The sequence below is a fragment of the Mytilus edulis genome, chromosome 14 (assembly GCF_963676685.1).
Source record: "Mytilus edulis chromosome 14, xbMytEdul2.2, whole genome shotgun sequence".
Taxonomy (NCBI): Eukaryota; Metazoa; Mollusca; class Bivalvia; order Mytilida; family Mytilidae; genus Mytilus; species Mytilus edulis.
In genome coordinates this window covers 46,712,094-46,738,600 of record NC_092357.1, presented here as the reverse complement: position 1 = coordinate 46,738,600, position 26,507 = coordinate 46,712,094, and the positions used below count along the sequence as shown (strand labels likewise).

Below are 26,507 nucleotides of genomic sequence, written 5' to 3'. Positions count from 1 at the left end.
GCTAAAACAAGAAAGGGACATGTTAATTTATGTCATGGTGTCCCTATATGGAAAAGGGACATCATAAAATATGTCACTCTCCCCTATATCTGTCTAGACTTCCTAATGTTTGGCACTTGATCAACATACTTTAGGTGAAGAATTAAACGAATATATAATAAGCTAACTGTGCATTCTTAAATGTAATGTTTTCACATGCTAATTTGTTAGGTATCTGCTCATCAGGCCAAAGTGTAAAAAAAAGTTGTGTTGTATTATGGGAAATTTGTACATTTCACATAACCTTAATACACCAGTGGTTTTACTTTATACAATAGTCTGCTCGTCATTAGGCCAATGTTAACATTTTTGTGTTGTAAATAGAATATGAGAAAATATTTTGCATTTCATTAACCCTTGATAATCTAGTTGGATATACTGGTACATGCAGTCTGTTAACTAGGATAGATTATAAAGTGCAATTTATCTGATTGAATATTTGACAGATTTTTTCAATTTTGTAAAGACTTAAAAAATTATATTTTACATTTTTTTTTATCATAGAGGCTTTTTTGTACATGTATAAATCAGGCCATTATAGTTGTCACTTCAGGGCCTTTTATAGCTGACTTAATGCAATATGGACTTTGCTCATTGTGCTCATTGTTGAAGGCAATGGTGACCTATAGTTGTTAAATTATGTGTCATTTTGGTCTCTTGTGGAGACTTGTCTCATTGGCAATCATACCACATCTTCTTATTTTATACTTATGTGCTATATATCATTAGCTATTGTTAGGAGAAAATTGGAAATTACTTCTTACTCTTAGCTTCAGGATTTTGTGTCTATTTTTATGCCCCAGAGGCGGGCATTGTCGAGGGGCATTAAGTTTTACCCTTGTCCATCTGTACCATCGTCTGTCCGTACGTCCCAAAATTGGTTTCCGTTGGCTTCACTTTCACTGATCTAGAATGAATGCCCCTTTACAAATGGAAAAGTTGCTGAATTTTTAGTTTCCCTTCTCTAACTTAAATTTGCCTCAACCAAATGTTATGAAAATTACACACAAAGCGTATTAGATTCAGTTAGTGTCTCTTTTACCGTTCTTCAGTTATGTCCCTTTATAACTTTATATGAAATGCAAGCAGGGGCATCAATTGTGTCCCATGGAAACATTCCTCATTTATACATTTTTAAGATTCACTATGAGTGAGGTCATTGGAGGTACAGGAATAAAAAAAAGGGATTTAAACATATTTTTTGGTGATTAGAAATCATTCTATATTTGGAAAACCAACCTTACACATAAAAAAAAAAAAGAACAAATTAGCCATACAAACCACCACAAAAAAAAATCAAAATCTGATTCTATCAATTCGCCTTTTCAGAATCTAAAGGACTATGGGTAAGCTCATTTTTCGTACACCAAAATGAAAATAACATTACCCCATTGGTTGAATTTCTATTGTCTATTATGTTTTAAACCAATTACAACTCATTTCGAAATATTACCCAGAATGCATTAGATTCTGAAACGGCGAATTCCTTCCAGTGTAATGAATTATTTTACTCTAAAATATATTTAAACCACACTTTTCAGTTTCCAGAAACACATCTTTTCTCTTTAATTAAAATTTTCTTCAGTTCTCCTGAAGCCTTTTTGTCTTATTGGCAACATTTGTTTTGTAAATTCTATTATGTTTAACATAAAATTTCAACATGTTGGCCTAACTAAAAGATAATGTTTCTCTAAATTAAGTTTACCTCAATCAAATGTTATGAAACTTAAACACAATGCTTATTAAGGTCTCAAAACACAGATTAAGTACAAATTAGGTACACTTTTACCGTTCTTCAGTTATGTTCCTTTATAGGACGTCATTTCTCCTTAAATATGATTTTTCTTCAGTTATTTTGAAGCTGCTTTGTCTTTTTTGCAATATTTGTTTTGTAAATTCTAAATGTTTAACACATAATTTTAACATATTGGCCTAACTAAAAGATAATGTTTTGGATACATGGTAACTCTGGTTATTGTGACCTTAGTTTTTGAACTGCATGATCACATTCTTAGGAATTTGATGAATTTTAAATCTTAGGATATAACTGAATAATGATTTAATTTTTTACAACAGAATTATTTTAAACTTGATGAAATCAATGATGAAAAAGTGCAATTTTAGAAGTGCACTCCACAAGTATTTTCTACTATTTAAAGTAGATAAGAGATTTTTATAAGTGCTGCGGTTTTTCAGAAGAAAAACCAGAATTTTTCAGAAGAAAAACCAGAATGAGAAATAAAAATATCGTGAGATAAATAATGTTGTTGATGCTATTTATGTAAAGTCAGTCAAATGCCATGACATACAGAAAAACCTGGTTTTCACATTTTAGAATCTCTGTTGATGAAATTGAAAATAAACCTCTTGGCAATTTTTGTATATTATAATAAACTTATTTTATTTTATATAAGATTTTTTGTAATATGCTGGAATTAATTTGGCAACTGTTTACTTTGTTGATGTAAATCTTTCTTCAAAGCTTTGATTGTTTTAAAAATATATAGTGCAGTATTTGTTTGATATTTAACGAAGACAGAAAAAAATTGGTTGTTTCATTAAAAGAAGATGTGGTTTGATTGCCAATATGACATGTACAGCTATCCACAAAAGAGGGGCAAAAGATACCAGGAGGATATTCAAAAATAAACTGACAACGCCATGGCTTTAAAAAAAAGAATAAAAGACAAACAATAATACACAAAACACAACACAGTAGAATAAATACTATTAAGGTGGTACCTAACACTACAGGGAGATAACTCTTGTAAAATCAGCTAAACGTTTTGATTACATTGTGTTGTTAAGGGAATATCAAGCTTCTCAATGATCAAAATATAAAGTGTTCATCAAACTGCTATATAAGTAGTGTAATTTTTCTGATAAAACGGTTGGTTAAAATTTTTTGAAATTTTTATATTTTTGTCAAAAGGTCAAAGTAAATACTTTGTCAAAATTTAAAGAAAATTAAACGAGCCAAATTAATTTTAGTCAAAGTGTTAGGTACCACCTTAAGCAACATGTCAACCCCATCCAAAACTGGGAGTGACAAGAATTGACAAAACAATTTCCTTTTATAAACAGTTATGTTCAATTCTTAATGATGAAAGAAATTAGATCAAAGACATTAAAGTACAAGAGGAGTTCTAGAAGTTATGTTCACTTTGAGCTCTGACTGTCACGGAATAGATTTAGTTCCTTCATAATATAAGTTCCAAAAGGAAAATATATTCTGGAATATTATTTCCATAGGAATAAATACTACAGCATATGTTCCTAACGGAATAAATGGTATAGAATATTTGTTCCAACAGGAATAGATATTATCACAATGTTTATAACAAAGTTTCCATTGAAACTTCTGTTAGGCGGAACAAATATACATTGACATGACAATCTGACATACATTTAGAAATTAACAAAATCTGCATGTCTTAAGAATGTGGAGTACTTGTTTGGTGGTCCAATGATTTTGCTGAGGCATTTTTGTCTATAACCTGATTATCATATTATTCATTGTTATTAGGATATTTTATATCTTTTTGAACAAAATAGCTGCTATAAGGTCAAAAATTAGAACCCTCCAATATTTGATAAAATTGATAAAATCTCACCATATGTCAGAAATTGCTGACAACATTTGACCCAATTATGTCTTTATTTATTGTTGTTAATAATTAATAAAAAGATAATTGAATTTAATTATGCATGAACTAGTTATGCTATACATCAAAAATACAATAGTTACCCTAGAAAGCACTCTGTTTTAACATGTACAGTACAATTTTGTGTGATTTTGTTATTCTATGATGGAGTTATTTACAACTGTTGGTTTAAATGCCACTGTGCTGGTGCTCAGAGGTTTCCTTTTTAATAATGGTGGTAACAGGGGTAACCTTCATGACGAATAACGGTAAAAATGTTTGCCAAATGATGTTAGCGGTAATGCTGATCGATGCATGAAGATAAATGTGCATTTTCCTTTAGACGAAAAAAAAATTGTACGACTTTAACGACTCACATTATTTTTTTTCTCCAAAAATAACAGTAACCCTTATTATTTAAGAGCTCTGACAAATCATAATAAGGATATTTTGACAAATCACGGTAAATTTTTAATTAATTTTGACGCTTGACAGTTAAGGGCCTTACTACCCTACTTAGGCCTCCTCAATGGCAGCCCAGTACTTAGTAAGCACTTCTGTGTTCACAGTGATTTATTATACTTTATATTTGAGCACAGTTTTTATGTCCTAGCTGTGGCATCAGGGTTTTATCTTTGTCCATCTGTACGTCCTTCAGCACTTCCCTTCTGATGTCAGGAGATTAATTACCGATCTCAAATGTAAGTTTGCCTCAATCAAAAATAATGGACTATGTCTTATACAAAATGCTTATAACCACAAAATGGAGATCAAGATTGAATTTCGGTAGCATCATTTTCACTTTTCTAGAGTTTTGCTTTTTTACAAATAGAAAAAATGTTGAATCTGTCTTCTGTTCGCTTTCATTCTCTAAATTAAGTTTGTCCCAACTAAATGGTATGAACTTATACACAATTTTTATTCTGATATCACAAAACTCAATTCCAGATTGAACTTGGGTAGCGTCACTTTTATTTTTCTTGAGTTATGTCCCTTTATAGATTTATATGCAAGCCAGGGCATCATTTATGTGCAATAATGACACATTTCCCCATTTTATTCTGGTTTTTTTTTAATGTTTATATTCCTTTTCTGAATAATTTTTTTTTTTTAATTTTTTTGTTGTTTTTGTTCCTATAACAAAATGCAAAACAATTTTAAGATTTAAGAATACTGCAAATCTGATACTGTTAAACAAAAAATAATACTACAAATACGGTATGACAACAGCAAATATATTATTAACATGCATTTACATATGATAATTAGATCTGACTCTATGTAATGATATATGTTAGCAATTAAATCATCACAATTATGATCTAAAATATTGATGATTATCTTTGATTATTATCATGATCATCTTTTTGATAGGCAATTTGATTTAATTCGTAGGTTAGAGGTCGGTGACATCAAAAATATTAATTTTCAAATCAACAGGTGTCTCAAACTGCCAAATGAAATAGATCCCTGAGTTTTGAGACTTTTAAACTTCACATTTTGTATCTTCCTGTCCCAAATTTATATGAACCTATAGTTCAGTGGTTGTCATTTGTCATTTGTCGCTATCTGTCATATTTGTTTTGGTTTATTTGGTTTTGTACACAAATCAGACCCTTATTTTATTTAAGGTGGTACCTAACACTACAGGGAGATAACTCTGTAAAATCAGCTAAACGTTTTAATTACGTTGTGCTTTAAGGGAATATTAAGCGTCTCAATGATCAAAATAAGTATTTGTCAAACTGCTATATAACCAGTGTATTTTTTCTGACAAAACGATTGGTTCAAAATTTTTGAAATTTTTATATTTTTGTTAAAGGGTCAAAGTAAGTACTTTGTCAAAATTTAATTAAAATTAAACGAGCCAAATTAATTTTAGTGGAAGTGTTAGGTACCACCTTAATTGAAGTGAATGTGTGAAGTATCTTCTGGAAGAAGTTAAGACAATCATATGAATTGTTTAAAGCAACACAGAAAGAAAAAAATATAGAATTCAATGATTCAATTTTTGTGAGCGATTGATCTACGATTTGTGAAAAAATGAGGGAACGGCATACCTGTCAACCTGTGACGATGAAAATGCAGGTCATGACCTGCATTGAAGAATCAAATCTCAGGTCATAACGAGTATAACTTTTTCGAGCTGAATTTCAGTATTTATGGTACATTTTCTTGTAATGTATATCAAAGATACCAAAACATCAATGCATGTTCTCTTTGTTAAGTCATTTTAAATCTTATTAAATATTATTTCTTTGCACTTTTAAAGATTTTTATAAATTTGTGTAACTCAGTCTTATGTGCTATACTTTTTGAGAAAAATACTACATTTATCAAACACCAGAATTTAATGTCATTCTTAAATGTTTGAGACTATAGACTATGTAGCCTTTAACCATAATATTGTTCAACAGGAATATTTTCTGTATATGATAACTGTATATGATAAACCCATTGGTAGCCTTTGGCTGTTGTCTGCTCTTATGTGGGGTTGTACTGTTAAGTCTCTTTGACAATTCCCCATTATTAATTTTATGATAAACAATAAGTTCTTTTTTGTAATTTACAGGGAGTTATACAAGAACTGAAATATTACACAAATCCTGCAAAAGCTGAGGAATTAGACTGTTTGGTAAGTATGCTGATATATTGTCCAATATGTCCAGAAAGTTAAGGGGAAGGTGGCCGAGTGGTCTAAGTAGTTACTACTGTTATCATTAGCCAGTCAACACTGAGGTTGTGAGTTCAAACCCCGCTGGTGCAGGGCACTCAATTCCAAACTTAATTGGCTAAGGATTGTCAGTTTTCCTATCGAAGGTCAGGGGTTTTCTCCGGGTACTCCGGCTTCCTACACCAATAAAAACTGGCCGCCACGAAATAACCTACATGCGGTGCTTTAAAGTGGTGTAAAAAACACAAAAATCAAATCAAATCCAGAAAGTTAGAAATGCATCAATGTCAGATGGAAGTTAAACAAAGATATTGTGATGTCATCATCACACATTTTGGGTTTACTTTTTACTGCACACTTATTCATTTGGGCGATTTAGGGAGCTACCATTTGATTTTTATGGGGGGGCTAGGATGAAAAATTTTGTCCTGCATTTTTTTTTAGCTGTAATCTCTGCATGTCCTGCCTTTTTATTTTTCACTCTGTTCGGTCCTGCCTTTTTTTTTTAGTTTCTCCTGACTTTTTTTTTTACCTAAATTGTCGTCCTGACTTTTTTTTTTTGCAAGTGTCTCATCCTGCCTTTTTTTTTTACTCAAACCCCCCCCCCCCCCCATAAAAATCAAATGGTAGCTCCCTTAGTTCCTCAGGAGAGTATTGGATTCAGCCGAGGATTGTAGATTGCTGTTACAGATATTTATATTTTCACCTCTATTACAGAAAAATCTACTAAAGTTACTTGCTGAAACTTAAATAATCACCACCCAAGGCCTCTTAAATTCGATACAAATAATCACCACCCAAGGCCTCTCAAATTCGATACATGTACAAACAAAGATAAGAATACAACAAACAAAACAGGTTCATATATTCTAACATGTACACTTAGGCCACAGAATGTTGTGAGTAAATCGTTTTATGTGCCAGGGGCGGATCCACCCATTTTAAAAAGGGGGGGTTCCTAACCCAGGTCAAAGGGGGGGTTCCAATTACATGTCCCCATTCAAATGCATTGATCGTCCAAAGAAAAGGGGGGGTTCTAACCCCCGGAACCCCCCCTCTGGATCCGCGCCTGTGTGCACACTATCCTCATCCTTCCCTCTTCCTATCTTTATGATATCAAGGATTTGTACAGTAAGATCTTATAAGCTGAGTTAGCTAGAATATCAAGCCTTTGTTCAGTAAGATCTTATAAGCTGAGTTACTAGAATATCAAGCCTGTATATAGCCCTGCTCACGTACGAACTTTGTAGAGTTTGAGTATATATAACTTTTCAAAGTGTTTGGTATTATGCTAAATAAGGAAATGTGAGAAATACTAGGACATTTTATTGTGTGTAAATTATTTATACTGTGCTTAAATTTATTAATTTTTTTTTTTTTTTTAGATTCAGGTGTTGAAAAATCTTCAAAGTTATTGACATCTTGATCTTGATACATTTTTTAATGCTAATCTTGAACTTCATATTTTCAGAGTTTGGACAGTGGATCAGGATCAGGAGATAAAGATGATGATGAAGATCGTTTTAAACCAGTTATTACTCTGGTAAGATTGGGAGAATATGGATAGTAAAATGATTAGACTTGGGAGAATTTAAACTTCATAAAACTGAACAATAGAGATATAGTGTATATGTCAACGAGACAGTGAGAAGAGGCTAATAGGGGCTATAAAAAAGATTACTGTAAACCAACTTATTTTTCGCGAGCAATTTATTTTCGTGACTTTCACGAGTAGAAAATTAACGCGAATATGTAAAACTTAGATCTTTCCTTATTAAACTATATCCAGAAATTAGAAAATCACGAAATTAAATAGCCGCCAAATAGTTTACAAAGTGTAAAACGCGAAATAAAGTATCCGCGAACATAAGTGGTTGACAGTAAGTGAAAGAAGCACACACATCCTGGGGCATCTCTGTCAAGAAGAAAGTAGACAAAAAAACTAAACAGCAATCCCCCAAAAAACATAGAAGACAAATCATAGTGATTTACATGAAGAATCCTAGTAAAAACATGGGTGAACTAACGTTCTTCAGTCGGAAAAAGGATAAAATGTTTTGAATTGTTTCGTATCTAGCATGCCAGGGTCTTTAACAGCTAACTATAAGGTTATAGGTCTTGCACATCATTGGTGGCTTTTTTTTAACAGTGACCGGTAGTTCCGTATCTTTTTAAATTTTGGTCATTGACAGATAGCTGTCTGGATCACTGGCAATCTAACCACATCTCCTTATTTTAATACATGTACTACATATGTTACTTTTGACAATTATGAGAATGTTGACATTTTCACCGTTACAAAGCCTCTGTCTAATTTGTATCTCCCTTACAGCAATAGGTTAGATAGTGAATGACAAGGGCGTCTCAGATAAAGAATATTTTGTTGACTATTATCACTTTAAATCTTGACTAATGTGTTAAGTCATTTTTTGCTGATGGGGAGATGTACTTGATTTTTTACAAGTTAGTTGTTTTAGCACACCTGGTCTAAAAATAATTTTGTTTTGGGCTCACCTGGTCCCTAAAGTTTATAGAGTTGGTTTTATTTGCCCTCCTTGTCACAAATGTTTACATGTTGCTTTGGTTTTTTTTACAGCCAAATGTTAAAAAAAGAATCATTTGAAAGTCATTAAGGATGATTTGAATAAAATTTCAATGAGAAATGACTTTTTTAGTCTAGGCTTTAAAAGTTCAATAAAGTACCAATTCTATGCAGGCTTGAATGCAGCTTTAAAGTGCTGCTTATTCGCTCAATCCAATATGCATGAAAATATTATAGCTGTTCGACCCACGAAATTAGGTAAAACATAAAAAAAAATCCACCATGTTTATAAGTTTTTTGTTTATTATGCAGTTATTATATCATTGTCAGTTTGGTAATACATTCCGTAACTTTCTTTCAGCCACCACCAACAGCTAAACCAGGAGAGAAAGGAGAAAAGGGAGATGTTGGAGAACCAGGCAAAGATGGAAAGGATGGCAAAGATGGAGAAAAGGGAGAAAAGGGAGATGTGGGACCAGTTGGTCCAGTTGGTCCCCCTGGTCCTCCACCATCACTTACACCACCACCACCAGAGATGCTGGAAGACATGATGGGTGCTAAAGGTAAGGCATAAGACCACTACATTGATAATACAGCAAAATAATTGCAATGGTCCATGACCTAATGAATAAGACTTCTCACCAGATATGTCCTAACATGAGCAACAGGTCATGTGCCACATGTGGAGTGCTGATTACCCTTCAATAGCACCAAAGATCAAGACTGTATTTTTTTGGGGCGAAGGGAGGGAGAGGGGGGACAATGAAAGTCAAGTTTATAAGGAAAATCAGTATTATTCAGTAAGTGAGGGTTATCCTGTGTTAAAATATGTCTACATTTCATTCAGTAATGTTGGTTTCCCTCCCCTAGACATCTACATGTCCCTGTCATCAGACAAGCAGATGTTGATGTTTTTTGACAGTCTATCACTATCTATGTACCATCTTTATGCTAATGTAGGTTATCTGTTAGCATTAGATTGTATTATGGTGGATGTTCAGACCGTACCTTCTAGAACATTGCTGCTTGTATTTGAAAACCTATACACTATTTAGTATATTTAAAAATAAGATATGGTATGGTTGCCAATGAAACAACTCTCCATGAGACCAAATGACACAGAAATAAACAACTATAGGGCACTGTAACGGCCTTCAACAAAAAGCAAAAACCAATACCATATAGTCATCTTCAAAAAACCCATACCATTTAGTCAACTTTAAAAAACCCATACCATATAATCAGCTTTAAAAAAAAACATAATGAGAAATGTAAATAAGTTCAAACAAGAAAACTGAAGGCCTAATTAATGAACAAAATAATGAACAAAAACAAATATCAAGTAAAACATCAAACAAGACAATAAATGAGAGTCCTTAGTACCAGATACATCAGTTATGAAATTAGAAGGAGAGGGGACATGGATAGGACACATATTTAGGTGAGAAAGAGATAACAACAGTATTGTAGCACTACAATGGACTCCAAAAGTGAAAAGAGCTTGAGCATGATCAAAAACTACAATGAGAAGAACAACAGAGAGAAAGAAAGAACCCATTATGGACGAACTAGTCAGAACTATACCAGAACAGCTGCACAAGATTGAAAAGGGTGGAATGTTAGTTTGGAGTCCTCATGAGACTTCTGGAACAGAGAAAATTAAGGCAAAGACTAGAACGCTAAAAGTAACTTCCAATTTATTTGTAAGAATTGTCTCTCATAACTTGGGTAAAAGAAAAGTACAAATGCATTTAAAGCACTTAAATGAAAATTTATTTAAAAGTGTAACTATGTTATTTACAAAAAGACACATTCAGATTTTAAAAATATTTATTTGTTAATTGATTAATTTTGTTTACGAATACTGTTTTTTTAGGTGAAAGAGGAGAGACTGGTCCAAGAGGAGAACAAGGAGAGACTGGAATTGATGGATTCCCTGGTCAGAAAGGAGAACAAGGAGACCCAGGAAATAATGGTCCAGAAGGTCCAGCTGGAATCCAAGGTCCAAAGGGAGACCCAGGGGATAGGGTATGTGTCTCCATCAAAATCAGAAATATTTTTTTTATTCAATTACATGTACTATACACAAAAAACGTAGTAAATATTTTGAGTCAAACACCAGCTTCCTGTTTATCTATGTAGCGGGGTTGTTTCCCCTTAATACAGGTAGAACATATATAGCCAGTCTTAATCAACTGAGCTACGGAATCGATTCTTTGGCTCAGTGGGTTAACGCACTGACTGTCATGCAGACGACCGGGGTTCGAATCCCAGTGGTGACGATATGAATTTGTAGAGTAGATACATGCTCTCCGGTTACATTTGGCGCCCGACTAAAAAATCCACGATGGTTATCTGGAGTATAGCCAGGGTTTGTGTTGTTAAGAGTCATATATTAAGATATGATGACTCTTGTAGTGGAGGAATAGTGTAGCAGGGTTGCTTCCCCTTAATACAGGTAGAACATATATTATCAGTCTTAATCAACTGAGCTAGGGAATCGATTCTTTGGCTCAGTGGGTTAACGCACTGACTGTCACGCAGACGACCGGGGTTCGAATCCCGGTGGTGACAATATGAATTTGTAGAGTAGATACGTGCTCTCCGGTTACATCTATAAATTTATTATTATTCAAGGGTTACTAATTTATGTGAATTTCTTTGGTACAGGTTTCAAATGTTCAACAAATTAAAAAAAAATTATGAAGTTGTTTGCAGACTTTGACAAAACCATGAAATTATATATCCTCAAGAGGGAAGTTTTCCGCAATACACGAAAATAGGTACTCACAAAAATATATGAATCCACAGTTTCTATGATATGAAAATAACAAGTAGTTATGAGGGGGGATAGGAGGGGTCCTGATCCCGAAATCCCGGGCTTGAAAAAACGAAATCCAGAAATCCTGGGCTTAAAAACACATAATCCTGAGGTCCGAAATTCGCAAAAAAGAATTCCCTGATCCCGAAAGGGTTAATCCCGAAATCCCGAGCTTAAAAACACCCGATCCCAGAATCTCGATAAAGGTCCTATCCCCCCTCAGTTATGCTTAGAACAACAAACTTTGCATTTGAGTTATCCTTGGCACTGTATATATTATTCTATTCCTCAAAAAATTTCACAAATATGATATTGATAATATTATTTTATCAGGGATTGCCAGGAATTGGGCAAGTTGGACCTCAAGGTGACCCTGGTTTGCCTGCTTCAGTAAACACCCAGGAGATTGTCGACATCATTTTATCTCAAGTGCACATGGATCAAGGACAGAAAGGTGAAAAGGGGGAGACAGGAGAACGTGGAGAAAATGGTAGTGATGGAAGCGACGGAAGAGAAGGTATCCCAGGTAGAGATGGTTTGCCTGGACTTGATGGAGTAAAGGTACAAATTCAATTAAGTCTTTTTAAGTCATTTTTTTTCTGTTTGTTTTATTTGCTTTGTTTTTATCCATTTAATGGTCAGTTTTTCTTCAACTAATTTATATTACTTTTCGTTTTTCCATTGTATTGTCTATTTTTCCTCAACTGTTTTTTTTCATTTTTTGCTCCTGTCTTTTTTGTCAAGGCTGCCATTAAACTCTCTAAAGAGGGAGCAATTCTACATTTCTTTGTTGAAATTGTTTCAAAATTGAAAGTTTTTCTTTCAAAGGGAATGAGGCTAGATGTCATACTAATCAATTTCCACTTATTTTTTAGGGTGAAAAAGGTGACACTGTTGTTGGACCTGAGGGACCAAGAGGTTTAGTTGGACCACAAGGTGAAAATGGACTACCAGGAAGTAATGGAGTAGCAGGACCTGTCGGACCAATGGGACCTCCTGGACCTCCAGGAATCCCAGGTCCAGGTGGACTTAATATTGAAGGTAGAATTTATCAGATGTATAGAAACTTTGATATTAGGCCCGTTTCAGTTGTTTTTAAGACCCATTGGTGGTCTTAGGATGTTTTCTGCTATTTTCAGATATATGCCCAGATTTCAATTTGCTGAACATTTAAATATGATAGTGGCGATAATGCAAGGTGTCCTATGGACATATACAGTAAACCAACTAATTTTCGCGAGTGATTTATTTTCGCGTCTTTCGCCAGCAGAAAAATTACACGAATATAAATCATCACGAATATGTAAAACTTGGATCTTTCCTTATGTAACAACCTCAAATGAATTAGATAATCGTGAAATTAAATCGCCACGAAGTGAACTAGAAAGGGCTAAACGCGAAATTTATTATTCGCGAAAATAAGTTGGTTCACAGTATTCATAAAAATAAGAAGATGTGGTATAAGTGCCAATCAGACAACCCTCCATTCAAGTCATAATGTGTTAAACTTTAAAGTGAACAACCATAGGTCATAGTACAGCCTTCAACACAGAGCCATGGCTATAACACCAAATAGTACGCATTGAAGGCCCCCAAAATGACTAGTATAAGACAGTTCAATTTGGAAAACCAATGGTCTAATCTATATATTTGTAACAATCTTCAAATTGGTAAGGGCTTAATTGACAGAGTGGCTATTTCCTGCATTACTAGCCTATTACCACTGAGGTTGTGAGTTCGAATCCCACATGTGGCAGGTGGGTTCCATTTTATTCTGAATTGAAAATGATTGCTAATTTTCCCTGCTATTGTTCTCTTTGTGAGCTCTGTCTTCCTCCACGAATAAAACTGGACATTGAAATATGACCAATAGTGTTAATAATGGTGTTAAAGCCCAAAAATCAATTCAATCAAATCTGTTTTGATTGTTTATTAAATTATAAAGTTTTGACTTGCGCATGATAAGAAAAAAAGTTGCTGTAAATATCACACAAATTTGATACTCACAAATGTATTTATACTTTTCCTTTGGTACAAAATCATATAATTTCTGTATGTAATTATTTATTTTGATAACTTTAGGTTCTGGAGATGGAGATGGAGAACCTGGACTGCCAGGCCCACCTGGTCCAGTGGGTCCCATGGGCCCACAAGGAATACAAGGTGTAGTAGGTCCAATGGGTCCTGCTGGTCATAAGGGAGATGCTGGAATTATTGGTACCCCAGGTATTCCTGGACTCCCTGGAACACCTGGAACTCCTGGAGTTTTTGCTGGAAACATGTCAGAAATGATTGGAAAACCTGGAAAGGATGGTGCTCCTGGTCTTCAAGGAGAACCTGGTTTACCTGTAAGTAAAAAGGAACCAGTCTACTGTAAAACAAAATAATGTGGATTCATTCATTTTCATTGGTGCAGTTTCCTGGATTGAGGAAAAGTTGCATATTGGATATTTGATACAGTGGTGTTTCCTAGGGCTGCACATGCCTGCCAACTTTTCAAAATGCCTATGGGTTTTTTTCTGGCAAGATGGCTGTCATAGTCCTGAAAAACCTTCAAGGGGGCCTTCAAATACATTTTAATGTTGTGTTTTGGCTTCTTCATACTTTTATAAGCCTCATGTCATTGTAAAATTAATTGTTTTGTTTAAAATTGTGGACAAAATTGCTCATTCAAAATTTCAATTTGGGAGCCTCCATGGGGGAAATCCCCCACAAATAGTGACAGTTGGCAGATATGGCTGCATTCCAGACTATAGATAATTTATAATTTGATGAATATTTCAATTCTTAGTATACCTATACCTGCGAAATACATGACATTTTGTATTCCACAAATAAAAGTGAATCCATGCGATCTTATTCCTGTATAAAAAAAAAGAAAGGAAATTTATTGGTTTACCTTAGAGGATTTTAAGTTTAAAATGAAATTTTAGAGTAATTGCCCATAGCCATGAAAATGTTGATTTTTTACTTAATACTTATGCATTTTAATAAATTTCATTTCATAAACTATAGTAGTTATGTTAAATATACTAGTAATTGCAAATTGATAAGCAACAAAAGGAATAGTTTTTAATTGCCGATAAAACTTCTGATTAGCAGAGTTGCTATTTTTTCACCAAATGAGCAAAGCAATGTGTGCCTCTTTTTATTTGATGGTTTTGTGTATCTTTTAATTGACTGTGTTAAAAGATCACCAGTCAAATTTATTTGTTACCATCAAATCACCAGTTGATTTCTGCAAATTTTCAAATACAACACTTTTATCCTCTAAATCCCCATTATTTTAAAACCATATTCAGCTGTTTTGGAATAATAATCAGCTTTTATAGAAATCATTATTCATTCATATTTCTTCTAGCTTTTTTTTTTATCTATAATATAAAGTTTTGATTCTAACATTTTATTAAGATATATGAAGTATATTTTTATAAATATGCTTACAATGGATAGAACTGAACAGGTAACCAGACCACAATTTTTTATTGTTACCTCCCCTTTTCAGTTTTGCTTATGGTGCTAATTGCTATTCAGAACCTTGGATATATATATATGTTGTACTGTAATTGTGTCTTAAGATTGGAAACTTGAACTTTGTATTATTTTGAATCTTGTTTTTCTCAAGTTTGGCTATGGTTCTTCTTCCTGTTTAGAATAATGAAGTAATGAATTTTTCATATCTAGCATCAACATTTTACTGGTTTCTGTTATATTTTCTTCGATTCTTTTGTTTTTGTGTTTTTTGTGTTTTTCTTTTTTATTTTACAATTTACTGTGAAAATAATTAATATTGTGGATATCACTGTGTTAAATGTAGAGGTAAATATTTCCAGTTAAAACTAGGTCATGCGCTTCCCCATTATATTTTATAAGGTTAAAAATTTAAAGCTGATCCCAGCACCATACTTTTCTGAATTGCAATGATGTTTTCAGCACACCATAGGTATTGTTCCCAGGGGTTATTTTTTCTTTCTTAGGGCTGAGGAATAACATAATTTATTTAGCTGGAATACATGTGTATTGAAGTTTTTGTGTAAAGGGCAACATTTTTTTAGTGGTTTATGGGTGCTTAATTCTTTTCTTTCTTTTCTTCGTATGAGCTTCCTCTGTTAGGAACACCCCTCTTTTGAGGGTAATATGGCTTACACATATTTGGTTCAGTTTTTATCTTCTTCTTTGCTTTTTGTCTTATTTTTATGTGTAAACATTTTGATTTGCTTCTTCGATATATCTTTGAAATTTTTATTTAAGGATTAAAGATATATTTTTTTTTTTTTAATTAAATCTTACAGATATATTATTTTTTGTTTTTAATTTTTTAATTTTTTTTTTAATTAAATCTTAGCCATTAATTATGGCCTTTAACAAGAGTACTTGTCAAATGCTGAATGTTTTCTTTTAATCAAAATGTACAAAACAAAATGACAAAGGAAATTTCTTGCTAAAGGCTTAATCTGGATGACCACTGACTTTAAAAATAAACGCCTTTGCTATTTAACAGGTCTCAATGTTAAAAAAACATGAGGTCAAATATATTATTAGTCCGGGATAAATGTAATATTTGTATAGGTATTTTTTTATTTTATATGCGAAACGTCTCAAAACAATGTTTTAAAAACATATTTATCCTTTATATAATAAAGCACACCAATCAGTGGTATTTCACAGGTTCCAGGGGTAGTTCAAATTAAATAGTTACTAAAATATTTGTTTTTATGTTTTATAGGGTGAAAAAGGACCAAGAGGTTTTGATGGACCAGTTGGACCTTCAGGAGGTAAAGGGGATAAAGTAAGTCAATTTATAGTTTGTTTGTTAGATTATGATTGCAGATTTCATTGAAACTAGGTATAGTGAAAGAGGGGTGAAAGATACCAGAAGGACCAGATATAAATTCAAACTCATAAGAAACAAATAAACAAAGAAGAGAGAAAAAAATCATACATGTAAGATAATGATTGCATATTTCATTAAAAATGGGGGCACATGTACTGAAATCTAAAAAAGTGGCTTAAGGGGGTAGACCTTGGTTCAGGGAGATAACTCATTAAATCAGTTAAGCGTTTGTAAAAGTCAAGTTCATCAATGTTTTTTAAGCATTTACCTGAAACAGATTAAAAATAATCTATGTAACCTAGAAGGAAGTACACCACTAATTAATGGCCCCATTGCTTTCTATGTTAAATTCCTCAATTTCAAGTGGTCACAGCTCTTTTATCTTAAGTTCAAATAAAGTGACAATCATTGCATGTCAAAGCAACACCTTCTGGTGTCCTGTACTGAAAAAATCAACATACCTTACATTGCATATAAGAAAGAACTGGTTCCCGGAACTTCGAATGTACCAAAACAGGTACTTCCGATCTGACAAAAAGGCAAAATGTACCCTCCTGTTTAAATTTCATGCCATTTTTTTATTATTCAAATTTATCAGTCAAAAATTGTTCTACAATGATCACCAGTCATGCAGCTTTCATTTGATACCAAAATTAATAAATAACTCTAAATATTATGAAAGTTATGTCCATGCGTAGGAACTATTTTGTGTTAAATATGTTCTACTTTCTGGTATGTGCTTTCTGGCCGGGCCCAAATTAGTGGTGTTACACCAGAAGCTTAGAATATGTTTTTGAAAATGGTTGACACAAACGTACTGATGATTTTAAGAGTTATTTCCCTTAACCTAGGTCTACCTCCTTAAAAAGAAAACGACAAACAATAACACACAAAACCTGCAAAAAACAACATAGAACACTAAAGACTTAAAGCTACAACAACCCCACAAAAAGCTGGTGATTATCTAAGTGCTCAGAAAGGGTAGCCAGATCCAGCTCCATATCTTTCACCTGTTGTGTTGCTTATGTTTGTACAAACCTTATACTGTAAATTCAGAAATTATTGTGTGCATTTTAATTGCGATTTTGTCATTTTAGACTAAAATGTGATATTAAAATTTGGGATATTGAAAAAAAATTCAAAATGCAAGTTTTGATTATTGCTATTGTAACCCGTCGCATTTTGCGCAGTAATAAAAACATCGTTATAATTTCTGAATTTACAGTAATAAGACTAATTTCGGAAGGTAACATTCTTAGGACTATTATGTAAACATTTATTTCCATCCAGGGAGATTCTGGAGAACCTGGACCTAGAGGACAAGCTGGTATCAATGGAGAACCTGGAGCGTCTGGACCTATTGGTCCACAGGGAATACAGGGTTTGTCTGGAAATGATGGGTCTGTAGGACCTCAGGGTCTGCCTGGACCACCAGGTCCTCCTGGATCAGGTTATGATGGACCAAGAAGAGGAGATACTGGACTTGTTGATATTGTAAGTTCTCATATTATTTATAATGTTTATGGTATTTTTGTGTCAACCCACTGTGGATTTTTTTGTTCTTTTAGAATTTGCCTTCATTTAAAAAAGATAGATTTTGTATTTTTATTTAAAGTGTTGTGGAATCAATTTTGTCAGTGTAATGCATACTCATTGAATAGTACTTTATTATGTACTATAAAAAGTGACAAGATTTTGTTGATTTAGCTGAAAAAAGGAATAGCCTGCTTTTGATAATGGCAAAGAATAGAAAATTATATATAATTGCCTCTAATTAAACCTAATTTTTTTGCTCCCTTTTTCTTCTTGATTTTGTTAGTAAATAAGTATAATTGTGACCAGAAAATTCCTCAATGTGAAAAATAACCATTTTACCATGTAGGTTTGTACTGGTAATCTTTGTTTTAAATTTAGAATTGAGGAAAGTAAATTTTTCGACAACTGTCAATATAGGTTATAAGATAGGATTTTCTTTTATAGTTAGCATTGTCATACTTATATGTTAAATTACAGTGAATTTGATTTGTTTTGTAGGAAGGCTCTGGTGGAGATTGTGGTTGTGAGCCCGGTCTACCCGGTATACAGGGTCCACAAGGACCATCAGGAAAGCAGGGAATTCAGGGTCCAGCAGGTATACCTGGTATACCTGGTGAGATTGGTAGACAGGGGCCCATTGGAGAACCTGGAATCAGAGGACCTGCAGGACCCAAGGTAAACAAAAAACTCTCCCAATATACCAGACTTGGCTAGACACATGGTAAACAAAAAACTCTCCCAATATACCAGACTTGGCTAGACACATGGTAAACAAAAAACTCTCCCAATATACCAGACTTGGCTAGACACATGGGAAACAAAAAACTCTCCCAATATACCAGACTTGGCTAGACACATGGGAAACAAAAAACTCTCCCAATATACCAGACTTGGCTAGACACATGGGAAACAAAAAACTCTCCCAATATACCAGACTTGGCTAGACACATGGGAAACAAAAAACTCTCCCAATATACCAGACTTGGCTAGACACATGAGAAACATATCTTCGCCCTTTTTAAAGAAAAAAAATGACACATACAATCTTTATGAATTACATAATTGATAAATAAAAATAGGAATGGTTAAAAATATTACAGTGAGTTATGGAATTCAAAAAATGATTAAAAAACATTCTATGGTATATCTGCTTGAATTTAAGATTTAAAATTATTTTTTGGCAAACAAGAAGTGTTCTTAGACACTTGAGATTAATTCCATTTAAACACAGTTTTCCTGAGAAATCTTTGATTGAAAACTTTTTGTAGCCATCTGAAATCTTGTAAATTAATTACATTCTATCAACATTTTATTCCATGGAATTTGAAACTAAAAATGATTGTCTTAAAACAAATCTTGAACTTGTTAATGTAATCAATTTTCTTTTGAGCTATAATGTATTTTTTGAGCTGATATATTTGACTTGTAAATGTATTGAGTAATTAATTCTAGTAAATTTTCTCCTGGAGCTTCAAATTGTAAACCTAGTTATACTTGTAGGGAGATTCTGGTAAAGACGGAATACATGGCACTCCTGGAGAAGCAGGAATCCCCGGAAAACCAGGGCTACCAGGCAGACAGGGAGACCCTGGTCTGAATGGACAGAACGGACCAAAGGTAGGTAACTCTGTTTTAACTTTTGTGGATGTAATTCTCATTGGCAATCAAACAACATCTCGACTTTTTTATGATAAGGATTTTCAGAGCTGATTTTCCTGATTTATTTTTTTAAGCCTACCTGGCATGTGAGCTATTCTTGTCACTTGACATATTGGTAACTTTGCAAAAATATTTACCTCTGAAGCTACCAGGTGAATTAATGGAACCAAACTTGCCCACAATCCTCGCTTGGGTATTTGATTAAATCAAATACTTTATATTTTTTTATTTTTTTTTATTGTCCTATAAACCTTACAGTTTGCGACCAACATTAAAAAGATATGCCAAATAAAGATGCTAAGAGTAGTACATAAGGATTTTGTTGTGTCAATGTCCTTGGAACATTAATAATAAAATGCTGTAAAGTAGTTTATTTTTGCAAAGTTTTAAATTTTGTAATTTCTAGGGTCAATAGATATATTTGCAAGGTTAAAACTTTACATTGTTCTTGTTCTTGATTGTGAAAAATATATCTCCTTGCTAAAATTGTCCACTATGTTATCTGCATGTTTACATTTTTTTTTACACAATTTTCTCTTCTGATTTCAGGGAGACACAGGTGAACCAGGCAAAAGTATTCAAGGACCAACAGGAGCAACTGGTTCCCCTGGTGTCCAGGGACCTGCCGGACCCCCAGGGCCACCCGGTAAAACAATTATTGAGACAGATGGTGGTTCAGGAGAAATTGATGGTGGTGATGGTGTTAGAGGACCACCTGTAAAGGTAGATTATATATAGAATGTCTAAGGATTTATTTCATAATTATGGGGACTATCATTTATTTAAACTTCAAGTAAGGGGTTATGGTTTTTTCCTAAAAAAATATATTCTGATCCCCAATTTGATGACCAAAATAATGTTCTGAATCCAGATTTTCCCCATACCAAGTAGCATATTTACCTGACGATATGGGGATATAGGTATTTAGTCGGATGTTAACATGTATTTGTGATTTGCTTACAAACCGGTATTGATAAAAATAAACAAACAAATGTCTAGATGTTCAGGACTTTTAAAATTAAATCTGTATTTGGGTAAGATGATGCAAGCATACGATTTATATTGCGCCTTACACTTCGAGAAGCAAATAATTTTACTAAAAAATTGTGTAAAAACGTTAATTATGAGCAATGAAAGTCAAGTGGCTCGAGCATTTTTCTGAGTAAGTTTTAAAAAATTTCAAAGAAATATTGTTTACAGTGGGTTAGCTTTCATTAGTCTTCACTATCCTTTAGATTAACAACTTTTGGTTATATTTATAATTTAGAATCTTCATTGAAGGTGGAGCACGAATGCACAGTTAATTAATTATATTGATGTGCTGTTTGTATGCAAGAGTGACATTTCTTTGTATTATGTGCCGATTCGAAAAAAAGTTATGCGAGTATTGTCTCTCTTTAACAGGTTCATTATTTTATAATTAAGAATAGGTTTCTGATTTAATTTTGAATAATTACAAAATGTAGCAATTCAATATATTTCAGTTTTTGTTATTGGTGTATCAAAGATATTGATGTACGAATATAATTTCATAAATTTGAAATGTTGAAATTGATTACATACCAATATAAAGAATCGTTCATTATTTTTGAAAAAGACTATTAATGAAAGCCAAATTACTTATCTCCCCTTCATGATAGATTGATTGGGAAATTAACCAGAGGTCTCTAATATTTATCACAGAGAGTGACTAGCAACCTACTATAAACTGCAAAGATGATCAGTAATTCAAGACCGTCAATTTGAGGTCAATGTCAGGTCATGATGAAATTTCACCTTGACCTTCACATTATACTATGACCTTGACCTTGTGATATTTGAAAGGTCAAGTGGTCCTGAGTTGAATGGTGATAGTCCCATGTCTCAACGACTTACGGTTCTCAAGTTTGGTATTGCATCATATATTTGATGATTAATTGTGACCTTGGTGAACTTTGAAATTGTCCCAAAGCTTTTTCTATAATGTTGTCCTTTAACTGCAGATCATTTACCATTTAACAGATTTGAGATATCTATTGTCGTTTTAGAGATAATGCAGTTTGAAATTTTGCGAGCCGCTGCATGTATTTCTGAATCAACAACATCTTACCACTTAAAATGTTTAAGAAATTGAAGAGGTTAACATAGTTATATGTTTGACCAAATACCAAAAACATTCCATGGAAAAAAACACCAAAAAATCATTTTGAAATTTTCATGTTTTGCATTGACTTTGTAAGTTTCATAACTTCTATTTATATCGTTGATATTGCATCATTTTTGGCATTTTGTCAAATTGGGTCATCTGATATATCAAATTGAAGGTCTCAATAAAATCTACTTAAAAATGAAAAATTTAAACCTCTTTTTCATCCCAGGTGGAAGGGTGGGGTCATTTAGTGCAAAAATTTCGAATTTCTCAGATGGTAAGCTTGTTGCATATCAAATGAAAGAACATAAAGCATACATTTCAAATTTAAAATTGACGTCCCCCAAAAATTGGTTGTATGGGGTCATTAAGTGCAAAAAATAAATTTTCTTTTACGATAGGGTTGTTGTATATCAAATGAAAGGTCATGATGTGTACATTTGAAATATCAAATTCCCGACCTCCAAAAACTAGTTGGATGGGGTTATTAAGTGCAAAAATCAAACTTTCTAGAACATGGCGTTGTCGCATATCAAATGAAAGCTCATTCATGTGTTACATATATCATACTTCCGATCTCAAAAATGTAGGCGGATGAGGTCATTAAGTGTAAAAAGCGAAAAGTTTCAGAAGGTATGCTTGTCGTATATCAAACGAAAGGTCATACAAAGTACATTACGAAAACATCACTTTTACAGGAAAGACCTTTCAATTGTTTTACAAACAATTGAGATACTAGTTTGGGTTATGATTTTTTCCTAAAAAATATTCTGACCCCCAATTTGATCAAAGAAAAATATTGTGGTCAAGCAGATGACCAAAATGATATTCCAAATCCAGATTTTCCCCATACCTAATTGCGTTGAATTTAAAAAAAAAAATTGATTGATATAGCATTGAAAAGCTAAAAATAATATTCACGCTTTGACTGAGACAAAAAATATTATACCAGCTGTATGTTAAATTTAACAATTTCATCAGATTTTGATTGGTTGAGACCATTCCATTTGACATCATGAGGATCATATTCCCCTCTGTAAATTGTCGGGATTGTGACGTTAAGGGCGGTTAATGTACATAACGTTTTGAACTTCTTAATCTTCTAAAAATAACGATAGCAAAAGTCATTATTATGTTCAAATTTATTTCAGACGATAAAACAAAAAGACCAATAACTTGACTTTTGATCCGTACTGTCTATTAATGTGCATGTCGTGTTTAGTTTAACTTGTAAAAACAAGTGGAAAAGGAAAAAAAGTGTATGCAAAATAATATTTAATGTACTGATAGTAAACAAAGCATAAGCAGTAGAATAAAACATTCATTTCCCTTTGCCTGGGAAGATAAGAAGATTTGCTCATCCTCCAAAAATCATATTTCCCTTGGGCAAGCCCTCGTAAAATATGAATATTCTTGGGTGAACAAATCTTCATATCTCCCTCAGACACGGGAAATAAATGTATAATAACCCCCTCTTGAAGTTAAATGGTTGCTCCCTTAATGGTTAAACCAAAGACTTTAGAATTAGTTTTTGCTGCTTTTCGGCTAAGTATGCAGCATTAAGTTGTAAGAGCAAAGAATAATCGGCTTCAAGTCAGAATAATAATGTGTCATGGACAGCACTTAAATGCACATGACTTTATTCATACACCAGAATAACTATCACAATGTTTTCTAGATGTAAAATTAATTTTACTTACTTCTTCATTTTATTTCAATTCCCCCAAAACAGACTCGCTTGAAATTCTTGCTAATAAATTCAGTATAAAAAAATAATTCTATATATATATATATTTTCTATTCTGTACTTTCCAGGGAGACAAAGGAGATGATGGAGCTACAGGACCTGCCGGACCACGAGGTATTGATGGTGTCCCAGGAATTCCAGGGGAACCTGGATCCCCTGGTCTGCCTGGAATACAAGGACTACGAGGGGAAGAGGGTCTGGTTGGACTAAGAGTAAGATAATAAAATAATTACAATAGAATAATTTCTGCGACCAGATTCATATTTATTATCTGGTCAATGCATTTAGACTGTTAAAAAGCTCTTTCACAGTACTAGTGTTTATTGAGTTAAAGTTGATTTTATTCCAATAAAGCAAATATTTTTGTTATTGCAAAATTTGGGACAGGATAGTTTTCGCAAAAAATAAAAACCAGTGTTTTAAATTTTGCATGCATCATTTCTTGATCCAAATAATCACAATTCCTCCACCAATAAGAACTGGCCACAAAATAGTCAATAAAGCTAAAAGTGGCATTAAATACCAAATATCAATCGATCATACAATGAGATAATAGAAGGTTTGTTATATGACTGGTAATACAACCCTTGAATTTATCTTAGGGATCTGATGGTAAAGATGGCAAAGATGGTGAAGCTGGCCCTGAAGGACCATCTGGACCACCTGGTGTCAATGGAGAAAAAGGAGAACGTGGATTACCTGGCCCAATTGGTACCCTGCCTCCTGGTGTAACTGGTGGTGTAGGTGAAAAGGTAAGGGTACCAGTATGTGAGATATTGTTTACAGTTCAATTAGGATTTTTTTTACATATAGATTAAAACGATTGGATATATTTAAATCATGAAAGCAAACAGCAGTGCTAGCTAGCTGTTAGTCTTCGTTTAGAATGATCCTAGGTTTTTTTAAACAAAAAATATTTCTTTATTTATTATTTGGTGTAATTTGGACCCTTTTCCTTCCATAAACATCTTTTTTGATAAATTACAATAATATATTATTTTTTATTTAATAAATGGTGCTGATTCATTTTAAGATGCATCCATTGCAGTGTTTGATTATGATTTTGTTTGATTTAAGGTGGTACCAAACACATTGACTAGAATTAATTTGGCTCGTTTAATTTTCATAAAATTTTTACAAAATATTAACTTTGACCCTTTGACAAAAATATAAAAATTTCAAAAAAACTTGAACCCTACACTTAATCAGAAAAATTTCATAAGTTATACAGAAGTTTGACAAACACTAATTTTGATCATTGAGCAGCTTAATATTTCCTTAACAATACATGATTAAAATGTTTAGCTGATTTTACAGAGTTATCTCCCTGTAGTGTTAGGTACCACCTTAATCTTTATAACAATAAGGCAGACCTTTGCAACCATAAATAATCTATGTTTTTTTATACTAACCATAGGGAGAGAAGGGAGATACTGGAGAACCAGGACCAATGGGACCAGAAGGCCCACAAGGACCAGTTGGACCGAGAGGATTTAGAGGTCCAAAAGGAGACATAGGAATGACAGGACTGCCTGTATGTTTAGATTACAGTGGTTATATTTATTATGGATTCATTAATTTTCGTGGGTTCTAATTCTCATGGATTGAGGGAATCTGGCATTTTTGTGAATATTTGATGTAGTGGCTTTGATAACTTATTGAAAATTTAAATTTGTGGTTCACTTGTACCAACAAAATCAACGAAAATTATCAAATCTAAAATTTTATTCAAGACTATTTTACTTGTGTAAGAATTTATAGTTATGACATCATGAAGCAGTTTAATACTGTTAAGTTTCAATGTCACTGACTAATAAAATCAGACTTTACATACAATCTTAGAAATAAATATAAAGTTTTAATTTCTGACGTGTCCAGAATTGGTAATCATGTAAACTTGACAATTCTCAACATTCCTAAGTGATGTAATAAGAAAAAATATGTAACCATCTAAACGAAATTAAAATATGAAACTGATTAAACAAAAGAAATTACTGAATGTTACCATGGTTACAGGGATATAGAGGACTAAGAGGAAGAAAGGGTGATCGTGGACGTCCAGGATTTAATGGTCTCCGTGGATACAAGGGAGATTCTGGAAGTGTAGGTCCAGCCGGACCACCAGGATTAGGATTTAGTGGAAGTGGAGAAATTCTGAAAGGAGCTAAGGTAAGGTCTTTATTTACATAGTATATTATAGGGAAGATACTACTTTACTTACATAGATGTAAAAATATTCCCAATTGGATTAAAAAAACAGATCCTTTGTCCAAGCTTTGCTAGCAAGGATCTGACATCACTATATTTTACTTTATTTTTTAAAGACCTATGGTCTTGTCAAATGGATACACACCTTCAAAAACTTAAAAGCTGACATTTCATTGGCTGAAGTATTATCTACCCGAAAAGGAAGTAAAAAGGAGAAATTAGACACAGAATATTTTTTATCAGTTTGAATGTTTTCTTTATCGCTACCAATTAAATCAGAAAATTGAGTTGTTAAGGTCTACAAGCATTTTTGTATTTCCATATCCTGTTAAATCATCAGGTTAACTTTCTTCAAGGTCAAGGTTGGACAAGAATTTGTTCATATCTTTAGATCCATTTCTACCTTTTGATTTTTCTCTTACAAGAAATCTTGAAAAAAAAGTTATAAAAAAAAGACCTATTTAAAATGATAGTATTATATTTCAGGGAGATCTTGGAGAAAGAGGTTTACCTGGAATACCTGGCACACCTGGTATTGGGGCTCAAGGTAGGTAACTTATTCAACGTAAAATATTATGTGTATTATTATCTGAAAATATTGCCTTAATGGAAAATGTTCTGACATTGACCTAAAATTGTATATAGGATAATTTTGTTAATGTCAGCGCCATAGTG

At 33.1% G+C, this 26,507-nt stretch overlaps 1 protein-coding gene across 14 annotated transcripts in view; it reads left to right on the top strand.

The window, feature by feature from the left end:
* The window catches only part of LOC139503756 (collagen alpha-1(I) chain-like), a 137,030-nt gene that overhangs the window by 92,552 nt on the left and 17,971 nt on the right, over nucleotides 1-26,507 (top strand). For all 14 annotated transcript variants that reach the window (XM_071293621.1, XM_071293620.1, XM_071293619.1 and 11 more), the window contains 17 exons: nucleotides 6,256-6,318; nucleotides 7,829-7,900; nucleotides 9,261-9,462; nucleotides 10,776-10,927; nucleotides 12,054-12,281; nucleotides 12,596-12,761; nucleotides 13,803-14,068; nucleotides 16,447-16,509; nucleotides 17,845-18,048; nucleotides 18,589-18,765; nucleotides 19,591-19,707; nucleotides 20,299-20,472; nucleotides 23,693-23,836; nucleotides 24,227-24,376; nucleotides 25,042-25,158; nucleotides 25,641-25,793; nucleotides 26,319-26,379. In XM_071293621.1, coding sequence (XP_071149722.1) covers nucleotides 6,256-6,318; nucleotides 7,829-7,900; nucleotides 9,261-9,462; nucleotides 10,776-10,927; nucleotides 12,054-12,281; nucleotides 12,596-12,761; nucleotides 13,803-14,068; nucleotides 16,447-16,509; nucleotides 17,845-18,048; nucleotides 18,589-18,765; nucleotides 19,591-19,707; nucleotides 20,299-20,472; nucleotides 23,693-23,836; nucleotides 24,227-24,376; nucleotides 25,042-25,158; nucleotides 25,641-25,793; nucleotides 26,319-26,379 — 2,509 coding nt within the window. The remainder of the gene's footprint in view (nucleotides 1-6,255; nucleotides 6,319-7,828; nucleotides 7,901-9,260; nucleotides 9,463-10,775; nucleotides 10,928-12,053; nucleotides 12,282-12,595; nucleotides 12,762-13,802; nucleotides 14,069-16,446; nucleotides 16,510-17,844; nucleotides 18,049-18,588; nucleotides 18,766-19,590; nucleotides 19,708-20,298; nucleotides 20,473-23,692; nucleotides 23,837-24,226; nucleotides 24,377-25,041; nucleotides 25,159-25,640; nucleotides 25,794-26,318; nucleotides 26,380-26,507) is intronic.